This window comes from Dama dama, chromosome 15, assembly GCF_033118175.1.
Source record: "Dama dama isolate Ldn47 chromosome 15, ASM3311817v1, whole genome shotgun sequence".
Lineage (NCBI taxonomy): Eukaryota > Metazoa > Chordata > Mammalia > Artiodactyla > Cervidae > Dama > Dama dama.
In genome coordinates this window covers 82,405,607-82,426,075 of record NC_083695.1, presented here as the reverse complement: position 1 = coordinate 82,426,075, position 20,469 = coordinate 82,405,607, and the positions used below count along the sequence as shown (strand labels likewise).

The 20,469-nt window shown below is 47.0% G+C and overlaps 1 protein-coding gene across 1 annotated transcript in view; it reads left to right on the top strand.

Moving 5' to 3' along the window:
- Nucleotides 1-293: 293 nt before the first annotated feature.
- The window catches only part of GFRA1 (GDNF family receptor alpha 1), a 224,154-nt gene continuing 203,978 nt past the window's right edge, over nucleotides 294-20,469 (top strand). The window contains exons 1-4 of the mRNA XM_061162737.1: nucleotides 294-402; nucleotides 703-996; nucleotides 1,839-2,132; nucleotides 3,372-3,455. Coding sequence (XP_061018720.1) covers nucleotides 957-996; nucleotides 1,839-2,132; nucleotides 3,372-3,455 — 418 coding nt within the window. The 5' untranslated portion in view covers nucleotides 294-402; nucleotides 703-956. The remainder of the gene's footprint in view (nucleotides 403-702; nucleotides 997-1,838; nucleotides 2,133-3,371; nucleotides 3,456-20,469) is intronic.

Here is a 20,469-nt window from a genome sequence, read left to right as displayed (position 1 = left end):
TCCAGAGCTGCGGGCCCTGTGCGCTCGGCCAGGGTGGCGGCGATGATGCGCACGACTCCGGGGCGCTGGGCTAGTGTCTACGCGGCGCGGACGCCAGGAAGCCAGCCGAGGACAGTGCGGCGGGTAGGGGCTCGCGAGCCGGGTTTCAGCCCCAACCGGGACATCGGTTCCCCCTCTCGCGACTGCCTCTGAATGGAGGCGAGCCCGAGGAGGAGGGGATACGGCAATGGGGGGCAGCGATTGGTGGTTTGGGTGGAGAGGGCCGGCTGAGCCAGCGAGCTGGCGTGAGGAGGGGGCGGTGAACTTCCCGGGAGAAGGGGCTCTTTCCGCGCCAGGGCTGGCGAGAAAGCTGCCGCCGCCGAGTGCTTCGACTCCAAGCAGCGGCCGGCTCGCTCTCGGAAAGTAACGTTATTTATTTATTTGCTTGCGTTCAACCTCTTGGATTGGACCCAGCAGACACCCCCTTGGACTTTGGGAGCCCGCGTCCGACCTCTCTAGCCTTTACCCTGCGCGTGCGGGCGGCTCCCGGGAATACACGCACATGCACCCCCGGGGGCCCCCTCCCTGCGCCCCGACCCGGGTAGGGGTGGGCCCTCACCCGGGCGCTAAAAAGTCCCCCAAGGCAGGAGCCGGGGAGGGCAGAGGGGCGGGGGAGGCTCCAGCGCTCTCCGCTCTCGTTTGAAAGCGCGCTCTCCCTTCCAGGTTGGGTCGGACCTGAACCCCTAAAAGCGGAACCGCCTCCCGCCCTCGCGCCAGCCGCCCGCCCGGAGCTGAGTCGCCGGCGGCGGTGGCGGCGGACGGACCGGGGAGTTTCCTCTCGCCCTGGTTGGAGCTGAACTTTGGGTGCCCAGAACAGCGCAGCCGTCCGGGGATCGCTGCATGCTGAGCTCCCTTGGCGAGACCGAGCGGCAGGCCGGGATTTTCGGGGGGGCGGGGACCAGCTGCGCGCCGGCACCATGTTCCTGGCGACCCTGTACTTCGTACTGCCGCTTCTGGGTAAGTCGAGGCCGCCGCTGGCTTTCTCATCCGCGGAGTCTTTCCGGGAATACTAGCGGCAGCAACCACCCCCCCACCCCCGGCCCCGGCCCCAAATTGCGTTGCTGGTGCGGTGGGGGTGGGAGCGGGAAGTTTCGTTGCTGAACCCTCAGCAACCCCGGCTAGGGAGTGGGGCGCGGGCGGCGCGGCACTTGCCCGCAATTTTTCTTCCTTGGTTTTTGTTTCCTACGTTTTGTATTGACCTAGCCTGCGGGCATTGAAAGGGTCTGAGTCCTCCAGCCCCGAGCCCGAAGCTCCTTGGGAATCCACGGGAGCTCGCGGAGGCGCGGCGGGCAGGTGGGGTGTGGACGAGCACCCGGCCAGGAGAGCAAAGTTGGAAGGAAAAAACTTTTTCCCCAATAGCATCTCAGGGCTCCCCACCGGGCGGGCTGGGGACCAGGGTTCGTCCTCACCGCGGCCAGTGCCCAGCCCGTTGCTCTCGCCTTCCGAAAGCCCCTGGGCTTCAGTCGGGCCAGGCGGAGCGAATGGCTGCAACTGGGGCCGGCGGCCCTGGAGGTCCAGCGTACGCTGAGGCCGGTGGGTCCCGGGGCGGCAGGGCCGGCGCTCGCGGTGGGCAGCGCTGGCTCCGGCCAAATCGCGAGAAGCCCGCAAGCTTCGGGATGGAGTAGGGGGAGACCGGCGACAGGAGGTGCGAGGCGCGAAGATGGACTCGGGCGCAGCGGGGCGGGCGTGCTGGGTGCGCCGGGAGCCCCAGAAGCCGGGCCCTGCGCGCGTCCTCCCTCCCCGCTGGCGCCCCGCGCCCATGCCCCGCCGCACTCACGCGCCCTTCCCTCCGCCCGCAGACATTCTCCTGTCGGCCGAGGTGAGCGGCGGGGACCGCCTGGACTGCGTGAAAGCCAGCGATCAGTGCCTGAAGGAGCAGAGCTGCAGCACCAAATACCGCACGCTCCGGCAGTGCGTGGCGGGCAAGGAGACCAACTTCAGCTTGACCTCGGGCCTCGAGGCCAAGGACGAGTGCCGCAGTGCCATGGAGGCCCTCAAACAGAAGTCCCTTTACAACTGCCGCTGCAAGCGGGGCATGAAGAAGGAGAAGAACTGTCTGCGCATCTACTGGAGCATGTATCAGAGCCTGCAGGGTACGCGCGACCGGCTCCTTTACCCGCCCCCCCGCCCCAGCCCTTGAAGACAGGGGGCCCCCAGGCCCCGGGGTCTGGCTGACTTCATCTTCCACTCAGTTCTCCCCAGCTGCAGAATGAGGACCTTTCATGGGCCCTCAGGGACGTCGGCAGCTGGTGTTTGCTGCCTCCCTAGCAGCACTGTTGGGGCCTGGTTGTTGGCAAACCCGTGATGGGGTGGAGGGACATCCCAGGGACCCCTGCTGACCTCTCTGAAACTTGGTCATAACACCGGAGTAGGAATCCATTAAAGGCCGCCTCGAGGAACCTGTGACTTCCCTCCGAGGAGGAGAGCTGGCTCCCCAGGATAATCCAAAAGCTTGCACTGCGTCTTGCCTGGAGTTTCTCTCTCCTCTCCTTCTGTTCTGACACAAGATAAAGAACTCAGGATAAAAAGTCCAGTGGAATCTTTACCATCCCCCCACCTCCAAACCTGATCAAAGGCAGATGTGAGGGGAAAAAAAAAATTGTCATCTTAGCTGATCTGAGTCTTGAACCAGCTAGTGTGGTTCAGCGTTGGTTCATACAGAAATGACTCAGAGAGGGACAGGTCTGCTTGTTATAGTCATCCATTACAATGGCAGTTCTTTGGTCCTTGTGTGCCAGAGGTGGCTCATGTTTGTAAATCTAACACAAACATTCAGTGCCTTCATTCTCCACTGAGACTCTTGCTGAAAATCTGTAATATACAGATTTGACCTCTCAGCAGCTACTTCCTCCAGAACCTGTTAATGAAAACCTATTTCAGAGGCTGAGTGTTTAATAGCCAGAGTACCTGCTTTGTGACCGCATGTCATGTTTTGGGAGCCAAAAAAAAAAAAAAAAAAAAAAGCAGGGGAGTGGGGGCTCTTTAGGGTCACCTTTCTTCCATTGGCTCCTGGAGGCAATCTGGGCTTGTGACGTCACTGATTCCTTCCTCTCTGGTTTCCTTCCTTTGCAAAGAGTGGGAGAGTTTTCTGGCAAGATCAGCCTGGGTTGCTCTCCAATGTTTTCATGGCACTCTGGGGAGATCAAGGACAACAGAGGCAGAGGGAATGAAAAGAAATAACCAGAGCCAAATAGATGCATTTGAAATCTTTGAAAGTTTCAGCATCTTTTTGTTACACAATCATCACGTAATTAGAATTCAGATTCAGTAACAAAAACTGCCTGAAATATGCCTGTTTTCCAATCTGAACCCAATCTTTCTGTTGTTTTTAGGAAATGATCTGCTTGAAGATTCCCCATATGAGCCAGTGAACAGCAGATTGTCTGATATATTCCGGGTGGTCCCATTCATACCAGGTAAGCAGATTCATACTTCCACTCTGATGCCCTCGCCCGCTTAAAATCCATTGGCTTGCGTTCTCTTTGGCTCTCAAGCAGTGTATAAGGAGATAGTTGAATGGCACAGTGTTTCTGGGAAATTAGAAACAGGATGATGATAATGAAGAGGCAGAATGCCTAGAGATGATTGTATGACTTGAAAGTAATTCTAAATGAAGTAATGTGGTGTGGTGGTTTGAAAGAGGTTGGAGGAAAGTGACTTGGTTGAATTCCTCCCCACCCCCCCGCAATAAAATATGATTGGCTAACTCTTGCAAAGGGAGTGCCACTTCTGTCTGTAGGTGGCAATCGTATTCCCTTCTTGCTGCATACTGTACACAGTGCCTCCCTGGAAATGGGATCTATTTAAATGATGCTGCTTTACTTTACAAGATGCTTGAAGATAATCTTAGATTGCTGAAGACTCTTGGATGGACTCACGTGTCTGCCTTTGATTTAAAACATTAAGTTCTACTATTTGTTAACTTTTTGTTTGTTTGTTTTTAATTTTTCCTGAGCAAGTGTGTGCATATATGGAAGAATGTGTTACTGCCCTTTCTAAAGTGGTCTCACTTCCCATGGTTTGTTTTGTCTTTGCAAAGCTACATTTAGTTTGGAAGTGAACTTGGTTTTAGAATTAAGTTTTCTGTAACATCTGCATTCAGATAGCCCCATAAATAATGAGTGAGGCAGTAATTTCCCTTAATGACATACAGATTCCAGACTGATGTTGTCTTTATTTGTTTACAGTTAAGACTTTCTCAAGTATACATGGCCATCACAAATTGTATGTTTCTTGGTGGTTAGACGTGGTGGTTCACATTGAATGCGATTCTATGAGATGGTGTTTTGGTCCTGGTGAGAGTGTTCTAGTGTTTTAAATGTCTTATGCTTTCCTGCAGAAAGTTGTAGAACCAAGAAAGTATGTAAATACTGAAATTATGTGTGAGTGTATTATACATAAATTCATTCACAGACATCTATTGAGCACCTGCTGCATTCTCACCATTGGGAGTTTGGCAGTGAGCCAGATAGAAGTCATATCTGCTCCCGTGAATCTTAGAAGCAGCCAGCAACTGGCATTTATTAAGCTTTTGTTATGTGCCAGGCACTGTTTAAGATCTTTTCATCACTAGCTTATGTAGTCTTCGTCAAGTGTGTCTTACATATTGTTATTTCCATTTTAGAGATGAGATGATTGAGGCAAGGGGAAGTTAGGAAACCAGCCTAAGATCACAGAGGTCGTTACTGGTGAAACCAGCATTTAAACTCAGATTTATTTGCTTGGTTTTGTAACATTTGTCTCTTACTGCTCAGAGTGTGCTCCTCAGACCATCAGCATGGACTGATGTCACCTGAAAGTTTGTTAGAAGTATGGAATCTCAGGCTACTTCCCAGAGCTGTGGGATGAGAATTTACATTTTAGTAAGCTTCCTGGGCTGAGTGCTTTATATGCTCAAGAAGCTTGAGAATCACTCCTCTGTATTATTTTTTGTGTGTGTTTATGTGGCCTGTTTCTGGGATAGAATATAAGAGGACAAGTTTAGTATCAGAGGCATTCATACATGATCCTAAATAATGTTGATAGCTTATACCCCAGATCCCTGTTAATATTCTCTGTCCCTTTGGCCCAGCCAGGACAGTGGCTCAGACAGTGGAGTAGGAATGCGCAGGCAAGAGTGTATGACCATCAGAGTTTTTGTGTTAGCAGATCAGTAGGAACTAGGGTTGGGTACCAGAAACCTGGCTGACCTTCCTGGTACCGTGAGGCGCAGTGCCTCCTGCTGGCTGCCTGTGCCTTGGAAGCATTACTGCTCAGTCTTTGTACCAATGCCTGGAAGGATGTGAACCCTTCTCGCCTGCTGGTCAAGTGAGAGTAAGGAAATAGGTAAGGAAGAAGGTTCATGTGGGTTTTAATTTTAAAACTGTTATGAACTATAGGGCTGTAATAGACTCATTTTACTTTCTCTGGGTCTCTCTTTTTTTGGTATAATGAGACCATTGAAGTAAAAAATCCCCAGTCCTAACAGTCCATGATTCTGAGGGTGGATTGAGGTCACCTCCAAAATCCCCTTCTTTTCAATCCTTGCATTCTTTCTCCACTTAAAGTGACCTGGCCATTCTTGGATACCACTGGCTTGTCTGGATTTTTTTTTTGATGATTATCAGAAATGCTTCTGCCTGGACCAAGTCCCAAGTCCCACCCATTCAATTTTTTGGATTGCTCTCTCAAACAGGTATGTTTTCGTGACAAATACATTGTAAGACCCAGCCTATCGAGGACCCAGAAGTTGTAATGAATTACTCAGGGCCAGGAAGATCTTGTCTGGAGCTATATTTTAAATCTCAAGGGCATTGGATTTAGGTTCCAGCTGTAATGAGCTTTGACCTCTACAGTGACTGTGTTTCTTAAGTGGGTATAAGAGAGCCAAATGGAGCCTCGAGAGGTTTTGAGCCATTGAATAATGCATATGATCCAGTTTGGCATTTGTAGGATGGAGAGGGACAGAGGATTGGGATGATGAATGCTGCTCTTCACGGTGTGACTCTGAGTTTCTAGAACATCTCTTCTGTTTTAAGAGTGTCTCTGAGGAAACCGGGACAGCAGGGCCTTTGCCTTTTACAGATAGAGTAGCCATCAGAGTTTCCATATTTGGATGTCTCTGCCCAAGGTGAAGAGAGTGTTTATCCACATATGTTAAGGGTGAGCTGAATCCTTTCACCGAACAAGACATGTTTGACGTTCTTGCATTTCCATTTTCCTTGGACTCATCAAACCCACAGCCATCTTTGCCACTGTTTACTTGATCACTAGTTAAAAGGCCATATGGAGATATTATCAGTGATGGGAACAAGGAAGGGACCAAAAATAAGGTTGAATAATGTAAAAACTGTCATCTGAAGCCTGAACTGAAGAAGGGAAATCAAGCAGGCTAGTCTGGCGAGAATTGAGGTGGGAAGTTGGAAGGATTCTTCTCTTGGAAGCACAATAGCAGAAGTGGAAGCATTGGCCTCCAAGGCACTTTGAAGGGCTCTAGGAAGTGGCCTTTCTGTGGGTGGATGCTGGTGTGATTTTTAGGGGTCCCACCAGACAGTGAGCTAGAGGACACAAAGGAACAAGTGAGTCAGTGCAAGAGGACGTCAGAAGAGAGGATCAAACACAGGAAAGTGTCTTGGGAGCCAAGAGGGCAGGGCTGTGTGGGTGCTCAGGGTGTCTGAGGTTGGAGCTATCAAGTGATAATTTCACATCTGTGACTCTTAGCCATGACTTTACTCTTTCACTTCCATTCTGCCTCACCTTCTTCACCAAAGTTCAAATGCAGCAAGAAATAAATAGTGATTTGAAAGGAAGATGAGCTTGTTGGCACTGTTTTTGGACTCTGGAGGGGGAGCGCAAAGCAGTGAGAAATTTGAAGAGTGGAGTGGGTGCTGAGAAGAGCCTGGAGGTGGAGGATCAGAGAGTGGATATTAGCCCCTCGAAGGCAGCAAGAGACTTTTTTTTTTTTTGAGATTTTTTTTTTAAGAAAGGGCTCCAAGATTTAAAAGTATTGATTGGGAGGTTGGATTTTGTAGAGGAGTCAAGAAATGCCAGACCTTCCTCAGGGGTAATCAAAGTCAATGGTATTTGCAAACAAGAGTCAAGTGGAGAGATTGTGGGACAAGAGTGATGCTGGTATTTGAACATCCTGTATCTGCTTTGGTGAAAGACAAAGTTCTAGTTCTCTGGCTTTGCAACCATTTCCCTGCCAAGTCCCAGTCAGTGGCTTAGATTTTCGCAGGAAACCTTAGGATCTTGAGATTGGTTCCCAAGTAATTGGAAATGGCTTGTCGCAGCATCAGATGCCCCTAAGCTCTCCTGAGTTTGGCTCCTTTTTGAATGATGCTGTAAATCATGAGCCAAGTTTAACATTTCTGTTTTAATGCACCATCATATTTATGTAACTATTAAATGAAAAGTTTCTTAAAATGTTTACATGTTGAAGAAGAGCCTTATAAGACCATCTGCTGTCTTGTCAAATTATGACAAGAGAGAAGAGCTTGTAAGTACTAGCTGCTAGGGGTGTATGGTGGTCCTCTCCTTTTTATTCAGCTCTCTAATCATGTGTCCCTCTGTTGAGAAACCCTATAAGTCTTTTGTTCTCTATTCTGGCATATGTTAAATTCCTTCACGGGGCTTCCAAGTGGTGCAGTGGTAAAGAAACCACTTGCTAATGCCGAAGCAGCAAGAGGCGTGGATTGGATCCCCGGGTTGGGAAGATCCCGTAGAGTAGAAAATGGCAACCGGCCCCAGTATTCTTACCTGGAAAGTTCCATGGACAGAGGAGCCTGGCAGGCTACAATCCATGGGGTTGCAAAGAATTGGACAAGGCTGAGCGACTGAACACACAGCACACGACCATCTTCCACACCTGGGCTCTGCCCTCCCTCTCGAAGCCACTTCACCTCTCCAGTCAAGCTCACTCTGTAGGCCATTCCCAGGTATTTCGTGTGTGTTCACTTTCCCATGCCTTGACACTTGGCTTTGCCTCCGTTTGGGAGGTTTCTGTTAGTTCTTCAAGAACAAGATCAGGTTTCATCTCTGAGGGCCATGCTGGAATTCCCCCAGACAGGCACTTCCACTCAGGATTCTCTCACGCTGCAGTTCTCTCTTGCCTTTATGATAGCTGTTAATCACAGACTATCGAGAGGACTTATTTATGCGTCTATCTTTCTCACTGGAAAGTTGGGGATTTGCTTATGCTGCCGGGTGTTTGCTCAGCATCAAGCGTCCTTCCTGGCTCCAAGCAGGCATTAGCACAACCATATGTGCTAAGTCACTTCAGTCCTGTCCGACTCTTGGAACCCCATGTACTGTAGGCCGCCAGGCTTCTCTGTCCATGGGATTTTCCAGGCAAGAATACTGGAGTGGGTTGCCATTTCCTACTCCAGAGGATCTTCCTGACTCAGGGATTGAACTGGCATTTCTTACACCTCCTGCATTGGCAGGCAGGTTCTTTCCCACAAGTACCACTGGGGAAGCCTTTATCAACCATGAAATTGAAATTGAAATTGAAGTCACTCAGTCGTGTCCGACTCTTTGCGACCCTATGGACGGTAGCCTACCAGGCTCCGCGGTCCATGGGATTTTCCAGGCAAGAATACTGGAGTGGGCTGCCATTTCCTTCTCCAGGAGATCTTCCAAACTCAGGGATCGAACCTGGGTTTCCTGCATTGCAGACAGATGCTTTACCGTCTGAGCCACTAGGGAAGCCCTTATCAACCATAGGTGGTTGAATATCAGCGAAGAGCCTTAGGGATCTAATCCTTTGCTTTTGCAAAATTGAAGTTCAGAGATGGGAAGCCATTTGGCCTGGGCCACATTGCTTGAGGGTCTCCTCCAGAACCTTTACTTGGATCTGGTACTGCCTTAGAGAATGTCGGCGTTGTCCTCTTTCTGTTCTGCCTACTCTCTGAACTAACATCATCTGTCTCTGGGACCTCAGCTACCATGAACACTGATGACTTGGAGTCTTCCCTCCTGCCCCTCTCTAGCCTCTCCTGAGCTCTAAACCAGCATTTCCAGTTGAATCCTAGCTGAATCCATCAGGTTGTATCTCAGTTACTTCAAACTCAGCGCATACAAACTGGATCTCATCATCTCCCCTTTTCTTCTTAGATCCTCCTCTCCCTGTGTCTCTTGTTTTATATAAAAACATTGTCTGCCTAACTCGTAAGCTTTGGAATCATCTCCACCATCTCCCCTCCCCTCCTCAACTCCTTCCACTGGACCCATGACTAAGTCCTCCTGAAATTACCTGTTGTTTCTTGAATTGCCCTTCTCTCCATTCCCATAGTCTACCTATCTTATCTTTCACTTGAGCTTTGCATTGGTCTTCTTACTGGCCCCACGCCTGTGTCTCGTTTCTCCTTGTTCAACCTGGCCACCCATCGCCATCTGTAACCTTAGCACCTTGGTGACTTCCAGGAGTGATCTGGTTTCAGTCTCCCTTGTTAGATTCTTCTGTTAATCAACCTCCCATCTCACCTCAGTCACCTGTGTCTAAACAAACTAGGTTGACCAGCTGCTGTCCCCCCAGTGCTCTGGGCAGCTTTGCGCCTCTTTCATCTTTGTGTGTGCTGGTGCTGGAGAATGGACGCATGCTCCGGAGTTGCACTCACCTGGGCGGATCTCTAGCTCTGCCGCTTGTTTTGGGCAGGTCATTTGATCTCACTGTACCTGGAAATCCTTGGATATCAGATGAGATGGTGATAATACCTCCTTTAAGGTTTTGGGGAATTAAAAAGGCTATATGTAAAAAGCCTTGCCTCCTGCCTGAAATATAATTGGTCCTCAATAAAATCTCAGTCATTTTTAATGCTGTGCAAGGCAGTGTTAGCTGCTGGCTCACTCCTGACTCCAAAAGTGGGGCTCATTTTCGACAGACCATATTCCCTGGTCCAGGCTTCCCAGGTGGCTGAGTGGTAAAGAATCTGCCTGCCAATGTAGGAGATACCGGAGACACGAGTTCCATCCCTGGGTTGGCAGGATCCCCTTGAGGGGGGAGTGGCACCCCCACTCCAGCATTCTTGCCTGGATAATCCCATGGACAGAGGAGCCTGGCGGGCTTCAGTCCATGGGCTCACATGGAGTAGGATGCTGCTGAGTGACTGAACATGCACACGTGATTCCCTGGTCGTGGAACCATGATTCTATGTCTTGAAAAGCATAGCAACCCCCAAGCTTTCAGAAAGGCTGCTCATCAACTGGGTTGGACAAGAAAGAAGAAATCTATCCAATATCTAAAGGGCCCTGGCGGAAAGCCCTAACTTTTAATAGCCCAGTTTGAGTCTTAAATCCCCCTCGGGGAGGGTCTTCCTTCTGCCTGCTCTGAGCCCCCTGTCCCTTCCTTTGGCTCTTTGCTGCAGCTGGCTGTCACCCCGGGTGGGAGCTCTTGCTGTACTTAAGGATTCTTGTGATCAGCCTACCCTTCTCAGCTTGACTGATTCCCATTCTTCTAACCTCTCCCCATAAATCTTCTTTGCAACGCCCCTCATAGCGGGAAGAATTACTGCTGCCTGAGAAGGGCATGCCTCAAACCTGGGAAAGGCTTCCGTCTCCACAGGCCCTGCTAAGTACACTTCCATTTCACTTTCACAGACCACTACTTTTCGCTTTTATTCTCACTCTCCGGCCCCTCGGCGATCCATGTTTATGGTACGACAGTAAGAAATTACAAACAGGTAGGAAAGGAAAGCGAATTTAAACCATTCGTAGTCTCAGCTCCCGAGGATAACCACTGTAAACATCTGATAGGAGCCTTTGCAGCTTTTTTCCTATATATATGACTATATACAACTGTGTGTGTACATATATATTTATCTTTTTTTTTCTTTTTTACAAAAATGAAGTCGTAGTCTACACTTGCTTTCTTATTGCCTACCTCATGACCTGAGGAATCTGGGTCTTATGTCACCGACCACTTCCTAAAGGCAAGTTTTATTATTTAGATGAACTGTCAACCTTGAGAAGTTTCATGAGTAAGGCGTCAGCTCTTTCCAGCGTCTCAATGCTTCTGGCAACGGCCGGAATGTTCCAGTGCAGGCTGTGAAAGTAGAGACAGTCAGATATTTTGCATAGAATAACTGTAGGTCCCGTTACCCAAAGAGGGGCGATAAAACATCGGTGAGTGACAGGTAATTGCATGAACTGAAGATTGTTACAAGGTGCAAAATTATTTATAGCCAATATGTCTGTCCTCATTCCTTCTCCTTAGTCTTCTGAAGTATTTCTTTCTGCCACCTCTTAATTTTTCTGCTGTCGAAGCTTGTTTTTTCCAAAGAATGTCCTTTTTTTGTTGTTGCTATTCTCTGGGATACAGTGGAGAATCGTCAAGAGAAGTCATCAGGATTGTTTTATCCAAAGAGCACACTGGTCCAGGAATCAAGAGCCTGTGTTCTGCCTCCAGCATCTAGCTGGTGACCTTGGGCAAGTGTTTGCCTTTCCGGAGAGACACCCTCTCCTTTTGTAAAATAAGGGCAGCAGCTGAAGATGACCTGTAACGTCTTCCTTCTTTCCCTAAGGGCCTAACTGTGGAATCTTGTGTTATTTTGTGACTTACTGTTTTTCTATCCAGCCTTTTATTTCTACCAGAGAAAATCATCATCTCACCATATATATTTTCATATTAATAACATTTATAAAGCATGATTTATTCAATATATACCTTACTTTGCACCAGAGTGTATTTAAAGCATCTCATTTGAATACATGCAAGAAGATAAAATAAGAAAGTGGAGAAAATAAAGGAGAGGGGAAAACGAGAGTAGGAAAGAGAAAAGGAAGCCAGGAGTGAAGACAAAATGCATGTCGTAAAATTATATTTTAACAAATCAAATTATCGGAAGTACAGTGCAAAAACAAAGGGATAAATATAATCCCCGATGGTAGATGCCATAGGACTTTTGGAGGTCATTCTAGTCCAATCCTTTTATTTTACTGATAAGAAAACTGAGAGTTCCATAAATTTCCAGGACGGTGAAACATAAATTGTCGAGGACAGTGATGACAAGTAAAATTAGGTATGTGTTTGTTTTTAAATTGATATTTGAAATTCTCCATCTCCTGGCATTTCCTCACCTCCTTTAAATTGTCCTTCACCTGCTCCTCAGCCATGCACCCTTTTAGCTTGCCAGACTTTGTTCTCACAGTTAGAGTGAGAAGCACAGCCTTCGACTTCAGTTAAAGGGTTGGCTGTCCATTGTTTCGGAATTACTTCAGAACAAGGGTTAATTAATAGGTATCTGTTTGGCAACAGAACCCAGTGGCCAGAATGTTCATTTTCTTATCTTTTGACCCCCTTCAGAATTGTCTGCAATGAAAACTAAGAAATTATTTGTTGCTTTAAGCCTGCCCAGCCTTCACATTTTAAAAAAAAATTAATCTTTTGTCTGGATTTTTTTTTGTTAAAGAAACTAACCACTTCCCGTAATTTAGAGACTCAACTAGCTGGGTCAGTGATGAGAACGAATGGGTAATTTGCATAAGGGGCTAATTTATTATGTCCCCTGGGCATTTCTTTCATCTCTCTTCCCATTCTAATTAATGTTCTAAGAGGGTCTATCACCATATCAGAAATTAGGGGTGAAAGCAACCATTGTTAACCTTTATTCTTATGATTTTTTATCTTCTGTGATCTTTTAACCATTTTCTTTTCATATCCAGGGATTTGGCCAGATAGAGCTGGGGAGAGCAGGGAGAGGAGATTTTAGGGGTGTGCTCTTTGCTGATCTTTCTTCAAATAGTGGGTTGTTGTAAAAATAAAAATGACTCAGGGTGGCTTTCCAACCACGGAGGGATTTGTAAAACACACAGAAGTGTACAGTCATGGTGCAGAATTGTTACTGAATTTGAGCCCTCTAGAAACATCTATATAAACATGTATATACACACGCACAGATAGAGATATATGTATATATCTGCCTGTTCATGTGTGTATGTGTGTATTTATAGCATGTGTGAGTGTGGATGTCTGTATTATTAAACATTTTGCCTCTAAAAGATCTTCCTTGACACGTGTTTCAGTCTGTTCTGGCTGTGACAAAGACAGCTGTGTGTGAGAGAGTGTGACACAGCTGAGGAAAGGCAAGAGAACAAGCAATTTCTTCGAAAATCAATTGCAATTTACTCCCGCTAAATTGGCCCATGGTCCGCCCCGTCCTAGCATTAGCATATGACAGACTTTTAATCATTTGGTCAAATGGCCTATTTCTGGTCAAACCACAGTTGCCTCTGGGACTCTGCCCTTAGTCCTAGAGCTGTGTTGTCTCCAGACCTGCTGTCTCTTTAAAGAGGATATAACTGGGGGGGGGAGGAGTTCCTAGGGGAGCCCCTGCTGAGTGCCCTCAAGGCCATTATTTCCTTTTGATCCCCACCTATGCTAAAAGGTGAGCTCCCCTGGTGCCTCAGACAGTAAAGAATCTGCCTGTAATGTGGGAGACCCAGGTTCCATCCCTGGGTCTGGAAGATCCCCTGGAGAAGGGAATGACAATCCACTCTAGTATCCTTGCCTGGAGAATTCCATGGACAGAGGAACCTGGCAGGTTAACAGTCTGTGGGGTCGCGAAGAGTCAAATTACACTGAGCAGTTAACACTATGCTAAAAGGTAGGTATAATACTCTGATTTCTGAAAGGGAAACATGAGATCAGAGAGGATGATTAACTTTCTCAGCACCACACCACCAATAAGTAGAAGAGTTAAGTCTCACATCTTATTCCTGCATCTTCAAAGCCTGTGCTCTTTCTAGTTATGTGATGAAATTTTAAGCACAGACCTGATCCTTTACTAAGGAGGAACCTACGTAGTTCCTGCTGTCTTCCCTTAATTCCCAGTTTCCCTTCCTCTGTTTTCCACCTTAAAGCACTATTTGACAAAAGGCCTTTAAAGTTGAAAGATAAACCAATATCTATTATTTTAATACTTAGCCCTGCATTCCGATGGGTTCTTAATTGACAAGTAAAATCCAGAACACGCATGATATTAAAACCATTCCTGTGGAACTGCAGAAATATTAACCAAAGAAGCAATTTCTGGTTTGTATCTTTTTTTTTTTTTCATTTCAGTGTGAGATGGAAGGATTCTAAAGTAGAGCAGAATGCCTAGAGCCATTTTTTTGTCATGTTGTTGTATAAATAGCATTATACAGTGGTAAAGAAAGAAATACATACTTTAGTCCCACTTGAAGGTGACCTAATAGGCTATTCAGAAAACTAAGATCATGGCATCTGGTCCCGTCACTTCATGGGACATAGATGGGGAGACAGTAGAAACAGTGTCAGACTCTATTTTTTAGGGCTCCAAAATCACTGCAGATGGTGATTGCAGCCATGAAATTAAAAGACACTTACTCCTTGGAAGGAAAGTTATGACCAACCTAGATAGCATATTAAAAAGCAGAGACATTACTTTGCCAACAAAGGTCCGTCTGGTCAAGGCTATGGTTTTTCCAGTGGTCATGTATGGATGTGAGAGTTGGACTGTGAGGAAAGCTGAGCGCCAAAAAATTGATGCTTTTGAACTGTGGTGTTGGAGAAGACTCTTGAGAGTCCCTTGGACTGCAAGGAGATCCAGTCAGTCCATCCTAAACGAGATCAGTCCTGGGTGTTCATTGGACGGACTGATGCTGAAGCTGAAACTCCAATAATTTGGCCACCTGATGCGAAGAGTTGACTCATTGGAAAAGACCCTGATGCTGGGAGGGATTGCGGGCAGGAGGAGAAGGGGGCGACAGAGGATGAGATGGCTGGATGGCATCACTGACTCGATGGACATGAGTTTGAGTAAACTCCGGGAGTTGGTGATGGACAGGGAGGCCTGGCGTGCTGCAATTCATGGGGTCGCAAAGAGTTGGACTCGACCGAGCGACTGAACTGAACTGAACTGAACTGAATAGGCTATTCATTTGTCTTCCATCATACTGGTACCACTTTCCTTCACGTCCCTCTGATGGTGTAAGAAACACCATGCCAACTGTTATTCCTGTTGCCCTGTGTACATTATTGTTTTGTATATAGTTAATAATGTATGAAAATAAGTATTGATTGCATTCTTTGTAGAAATAGGCCAGCAGGTTTTCTAAAGCCCGTGTTTATGAAATGTTTCATTGATCCCTGTTAGTATGAGTTTCAAATAAACTCTTGATGAAGAAGATACCAGGAGATCAGAGAATTCTGGAGAGTTCTTGATGGAACCATTATATTCTCATATGTTTAGGAATGGCAAGTGGGATTTGAATGGGAGGCGTGACCAGGTGAACTCTAAACATACTCCTGATGGAAATGGTTACACTCCCCATGAGACCTTAAGAAAATAAATAATAATTAGCAACATCTATGAGAGGCAGTGAGCTAGGTGTTTTGCATGCAATAGCTTGTGTTAACCTTGTTCAGTAGAGGGTACTCTTAGCCCCACTTCATGGGTAAGAGGACTGAGACCCAAGTAAGGAACTGGCCTGAGGGCACATGCCCAGGAATGGGTGGAGCCACATTTTCACCCAGGAGGCCTGGCTCAAGAACCCACACTGTAGTGTCTTTGCATACGTGTAACAGGAGAGAGAGTCCCTGAAAGTCAAGGGCACAAACTGCATGAAGTCATAGACATTTCGTACTGAGTTATATATATGTGTGTGCGTGTATGATATACACATGTAATATATATTATATATAAAATAAGTACACTATAACAAAGAGAAGAATTGGTTGATTTCTATGATCTCTGTTGACTTTCAGTATTTTGGTGTGATAGAGTGGCATTTCTGTCAAATTCACTCATCACTTACTTATTGAGAACTTATGTGATGATCCTAGTAAGAGGCCTAGGTGAGTCAGACCCTGCTGTTGCCTTTTAAGATTTCTTTTTTCTTGCTTTAGGGATAGGTATAAAACAAAACAAAATAGGTTATAGGGATAGGTATAAAACAAAACAAAAAAATAGGTTATATGAATAGGTATAAAAGAAGCAGGTTATGTTGCTAAGTGGTAGGCAAATGAGTAGAACTCCGTACAGGTTCAGATGTAGCCCTAAGGAGAGAATATCTGACTAGATGGAGATATGGACCAGAAAAGGCTTCTGAAGGAGACTTTGAGCTGGGCTTTGAGGGGTAGATAGAAATCTCGTACATAGAGTGGTTGGGGAGGGCATTCCAGGCAGGGGCAACAGCATGGGCAAAGGCGCGGAGTGTCCAGGTTGCAATAATAAGCTACTTTCTACAGCTGGGGATGTCGGTATGAGCAGCGGTGGGAGACAAGCTGGGCAGAGAGGTGGGTTTTTCACGCTCAGGGGCTTGGCCTTTGTCTCAGCAGAACCAGGGAAGGATGACTGCTCGTGTATCTTAGCACTATTGGTATTTTTAGGTTGAATCGTATGAAATTGCCATTTTTGCAGGTCAGCATGGTAGAATAGCACAGATTTCACACGGCTCAACCTAATATAGCTGTGTGTCATAAAAGCACGTGGGGTTCTGGATGCTCCCAGATTGGAGAACGACATAGGGTTAGGATTTGTAACTCCTCATCTCAGAGGGTACCTGCTTACTTCAGCTCCTGATGGACACAGAGCAAGTGGAGGTCAAGTGTAAGCTTCTTTCTTTCAGACCTTCTCCTTGGGGGGAACAGATGCCAAAGGCAGCCAGTGCACACAGCTCCCCAGTTAGGTGCCCAGGGCGGGCAGAAGAGCAGGAGTCAGTGAGGCCACCTGGACCTCACAGGGTGGTCTCGGAAAGGGAGTGGGGCACCTGGAGAGCAGCTGACAGCAGGATTGAGTGCAGGAAGCAGGGTGGTCTGGGGCCAGGTTATGAAAAGTCTTCATGCTGTTGTTATAGGAGACATATTGACTTGTAGCAGGAGAAAGGGTGTTATGGAAAATTGTTCAGTGGATCCTCTTAGACACCGAGTGATCTGGCTGGTGAAAAGGGATAGCCTGGAGGTCAGTGGGAATGTGTACAGTCTTGGATCCCCCAGAGGAATGGCTCCCCACCTGCCTTCTTTTTTGTTTTTCCCTAAGATTAAACGTATCTATTTTTGGCTATGCTGGATCTTCCTTGCTGCATGCGCGGACTGTTGTAGAGAGCGGGGGCTACTCTCTGCGGTGCATGGGCTTCTCATTGTGGTGTCTTCTCTTGTTGTGGAGCACAGGCTCAGTAGTTGTGGCACATGGGCTTTGTTGCTCTCAGGCATGTGGGATCTTCCTGGAGCAGGGATTGAACCTGTGTCCCCTGAATTGGCAGTAGATTCTCTACCTCTCAACCACTCGGGGCTTCCCTCATAGCTCTGCAATGCAGGAGACCCGGGATCAATTCCTGGGTTGGGAAGATCTCCTGGAGAAGGAAATGGCAACCCACTCCAGTATTCTTGCCTGGAGAACCCCATGGACAGAGGAGCCTGGTAGGCTTTATAGTCCATAGTGTCGCAAGGGTTGGGCACGACTTAGTGACCAAACCACCACCATCTCAACCATTCCAATGCTTGCCCGTCTACCTTTTGCAGTGCCTAAATCCAACCCCAGTGCTGTCCTCCAGCCTGGAATCAGGATGGGCTTCTGCTTTTTTGACTTGGGGACAGTGGTCAGTCATGGGTCAGGTTTGATCTCCAGGCCAGAGTTGTCCTCCTGGCTGGCAGAGATGGCCCTGCTCAACCAGTGTGTGTCCACCTGTTGGGAGGACTTGATGTATGGGCTTGTTTCTGAATTTCTTTTCTAGATACTCTTTTATTCTCCTGGCTCCCTAGTCCTGGGTCTCACTTGGCAGTTTTCTGCGCCCCATTCTCGACTTGCTTCAGAACTTTTTGCAAGAGTCTGTCTGAATAAAAACTCTAAGATTCTAAGTGCAGGGAGTTGTCTTAATTGATAGAGATGCCCACTAACCCCAGGGCAAGCCCAGTGAGAGAAGGGTGAGGAAGGAGGGCCTTTGGGATTGCAGCCAGTAATTACCGAAGCTCACGGAGTGGTTCCTAAGAAGAAACCAAACCCTCTCTGTGGTTTTTTGAGCCCAGAGTGTGTTTCTGATGGTGTTTTAATGATACCACTGGGGTGGGAGCAGGAAGAGGTTGTGCTTTGCCCTTTATGGCTGCTGCCGATCTCCTATAAGAACACACCCAGAGCCAGGGAGCTTTTTGCTAAAGCGCCACTGGGCAGACCATCTGTATTCATTCCGGAGATTGGGGTGGGGCTGGGGAGGGGCAGGGGAATGAGGTCCCAGTAATCCTAGGAAATTATGGAATGCAGAATAGCAATGGTAAAGAGCAAAGTCTTGGGGTTAAGCACATCCAGATTTGAGTCCCACATTCCAGCACTTACTAGGTGTGGGACCCAGGGTTAATAAAGACTCAGCCTATAAGTGGGGATAATAATAGTATCCAATTCATAAGGTTATTGGCAGTAACACTTAGGATGAGCACTGAAAAGTGCTTGGGAAATGGTAGGTGAATGACTGCCAGGAGCTTCCTTTTACATGCGCCCTAACTTCCTGCCTTCTCCCTCCTCTCCCAATTTATTAGCATGAAACAGCAATAGTAGATTATTTGAGTGGATGTAGATTTCTTTTCTGCTCTGAAAGAAAAAAAAAAAGACACCAAGAGCCATACGGGAAATGATGATCACCAGTTCAGTTCAGTCCAAAACATCAAGTATCTTCTCTAAAAATAATAGTAGTTGCATTCTCTGAGAACCTCCTCTGTGCCCGGCACCGTGCTAGTTGCTGGGGAGATGGTGGAACCAGGAAGAGGGTGCGGACCACAGGGACTGTCAGGGAGGGAGCGGGAAGGAGGAGCCACAGAGGGAAGTAGGATGCATTAGAGAGAGGAAAGCTCTGGAAGACAGGTGTAGGGATGCGAGGAGTGGACTCCAGGTGAGCCAAGGTGCACTGGTAGAAAGGGAGCACAGAAAATTAACAATAAGATAGGCTAGTCCTGCGTTGAGCAGCTGTGAGCATGCTGAAAACCTAGTGTGTCTTTTTCTTGATTATTCTCAAGAATGTTTTAAAAAAATGTAATGTTTGCAAACAAAGTAGAAACAGTCGAAGCATTGTTTTCTATTAGCAGTATAAGGTTCACTGGCTATGGGTATTTTTTCATCCTTGTCTTCCAAATTGTAATTTTAAAATATGAGGCATTTCATATTCAAGAGTTTCCTTTGTCTGAAATAAATTATTCATTTCTACCCACTTTCAGAAACAATGAACATAATACTTAATGCATCACAATTAAGCGGGTGTAGCTTCATATAAAATTATGTTCTGTGCATCTTGGTGGCAGACAGAGCAGCGTATCCTATATCTTGTCGACATTTGTTCCTCATAAGCAAAACATAGAGAAGGAGAGACTCTGAAACGTGTTTTCTTTCCTCTCTTGATGGAGGAGGGGTAACTTTAGACCCGAGCAGCCTTGTTTTTGACATTCCACAGCTGCTGGGGGCTGTGTCACTGTGCAGAGAAAGTGAAGTTACTGTTACTTTATTGTGCACGGGGTCAGGTGAGGGTCAGAATTCTTGAGCGCTGCCCATTCATCTCAGCCCCCTTTGTCTGGGTTTGCGATCCCTCTAGAATCCTCTCTGAGAAGAGTATTGCCTGGAAATGACTTCCTTTTGGATTTAGTGGCAACTGCTTCCTGAATGCTGGCCGGTTGGTCACACAATGCACTGTTTCTGAGCCTCTGGCTCTTTGAAGTACCTTTTTCTGTGTGTTTGTGACAAGATTCTGCCTCTGGGACATAGGCATTGCCAGCAAGGATTGAGATGTCCATCGCAAGCCTGTTCAGTCTTGAAGGGGATGGTCCTCAGGAACTCAAGTCCCACCTGAGAGGTCAGAGTCAAAGCTGGCTATGATTGCCAGAGAGCAATTGTGAAGAACATCACTTGTGAAATGCCTGCTGGTTTCCCAGCAGTAGGATACCAGATGCCTCCTTAGATTATTTCATTTCATCCTGAGTGTTGGCCTAGGGTGGGGTGGAAGCATTATTTCCATCTTATGTAAGAAGAAACACAAACTCAGAGAAGTCAAGTGTCGTGCCGAGGGCCACACAGCTAGTTTTTGGAAGATGTTGAATTCAAGCCTAATTTGTCCAGCTCCTAAGACCTGGGTTCTGGTATGCTTTTCTGCTTGTTGCTTTTTTTTATTGTTAGGTCAAGAACAAAAGCAACCACATGCAAGATGAGTTCTCAGTTACCTCTGGTCTTAGCACTATTGTATTCAATAGAAACAATACTATCTTTCTAATTTTAAAGAGGGTTGAAACTTAGCTAGCAGGGCTTCCCAGGTGGCTCAGTGGTAAAGATTCTGCCTGCAGTTCAGGAGCCACAGGAGATGTGGGTTTGATCCCTGCATGGGGAAGATCCCTTGGAGGAGGGCATGGTAACCCACTCCAGTATTCTTGCCTGGAGAATCCCATGGACAGAGGAGCCTGGAGGGTTACAGTCCATGGGATTGCAAGGAGTTGGATACAGCTGAAGTGATTTAGTTCACACC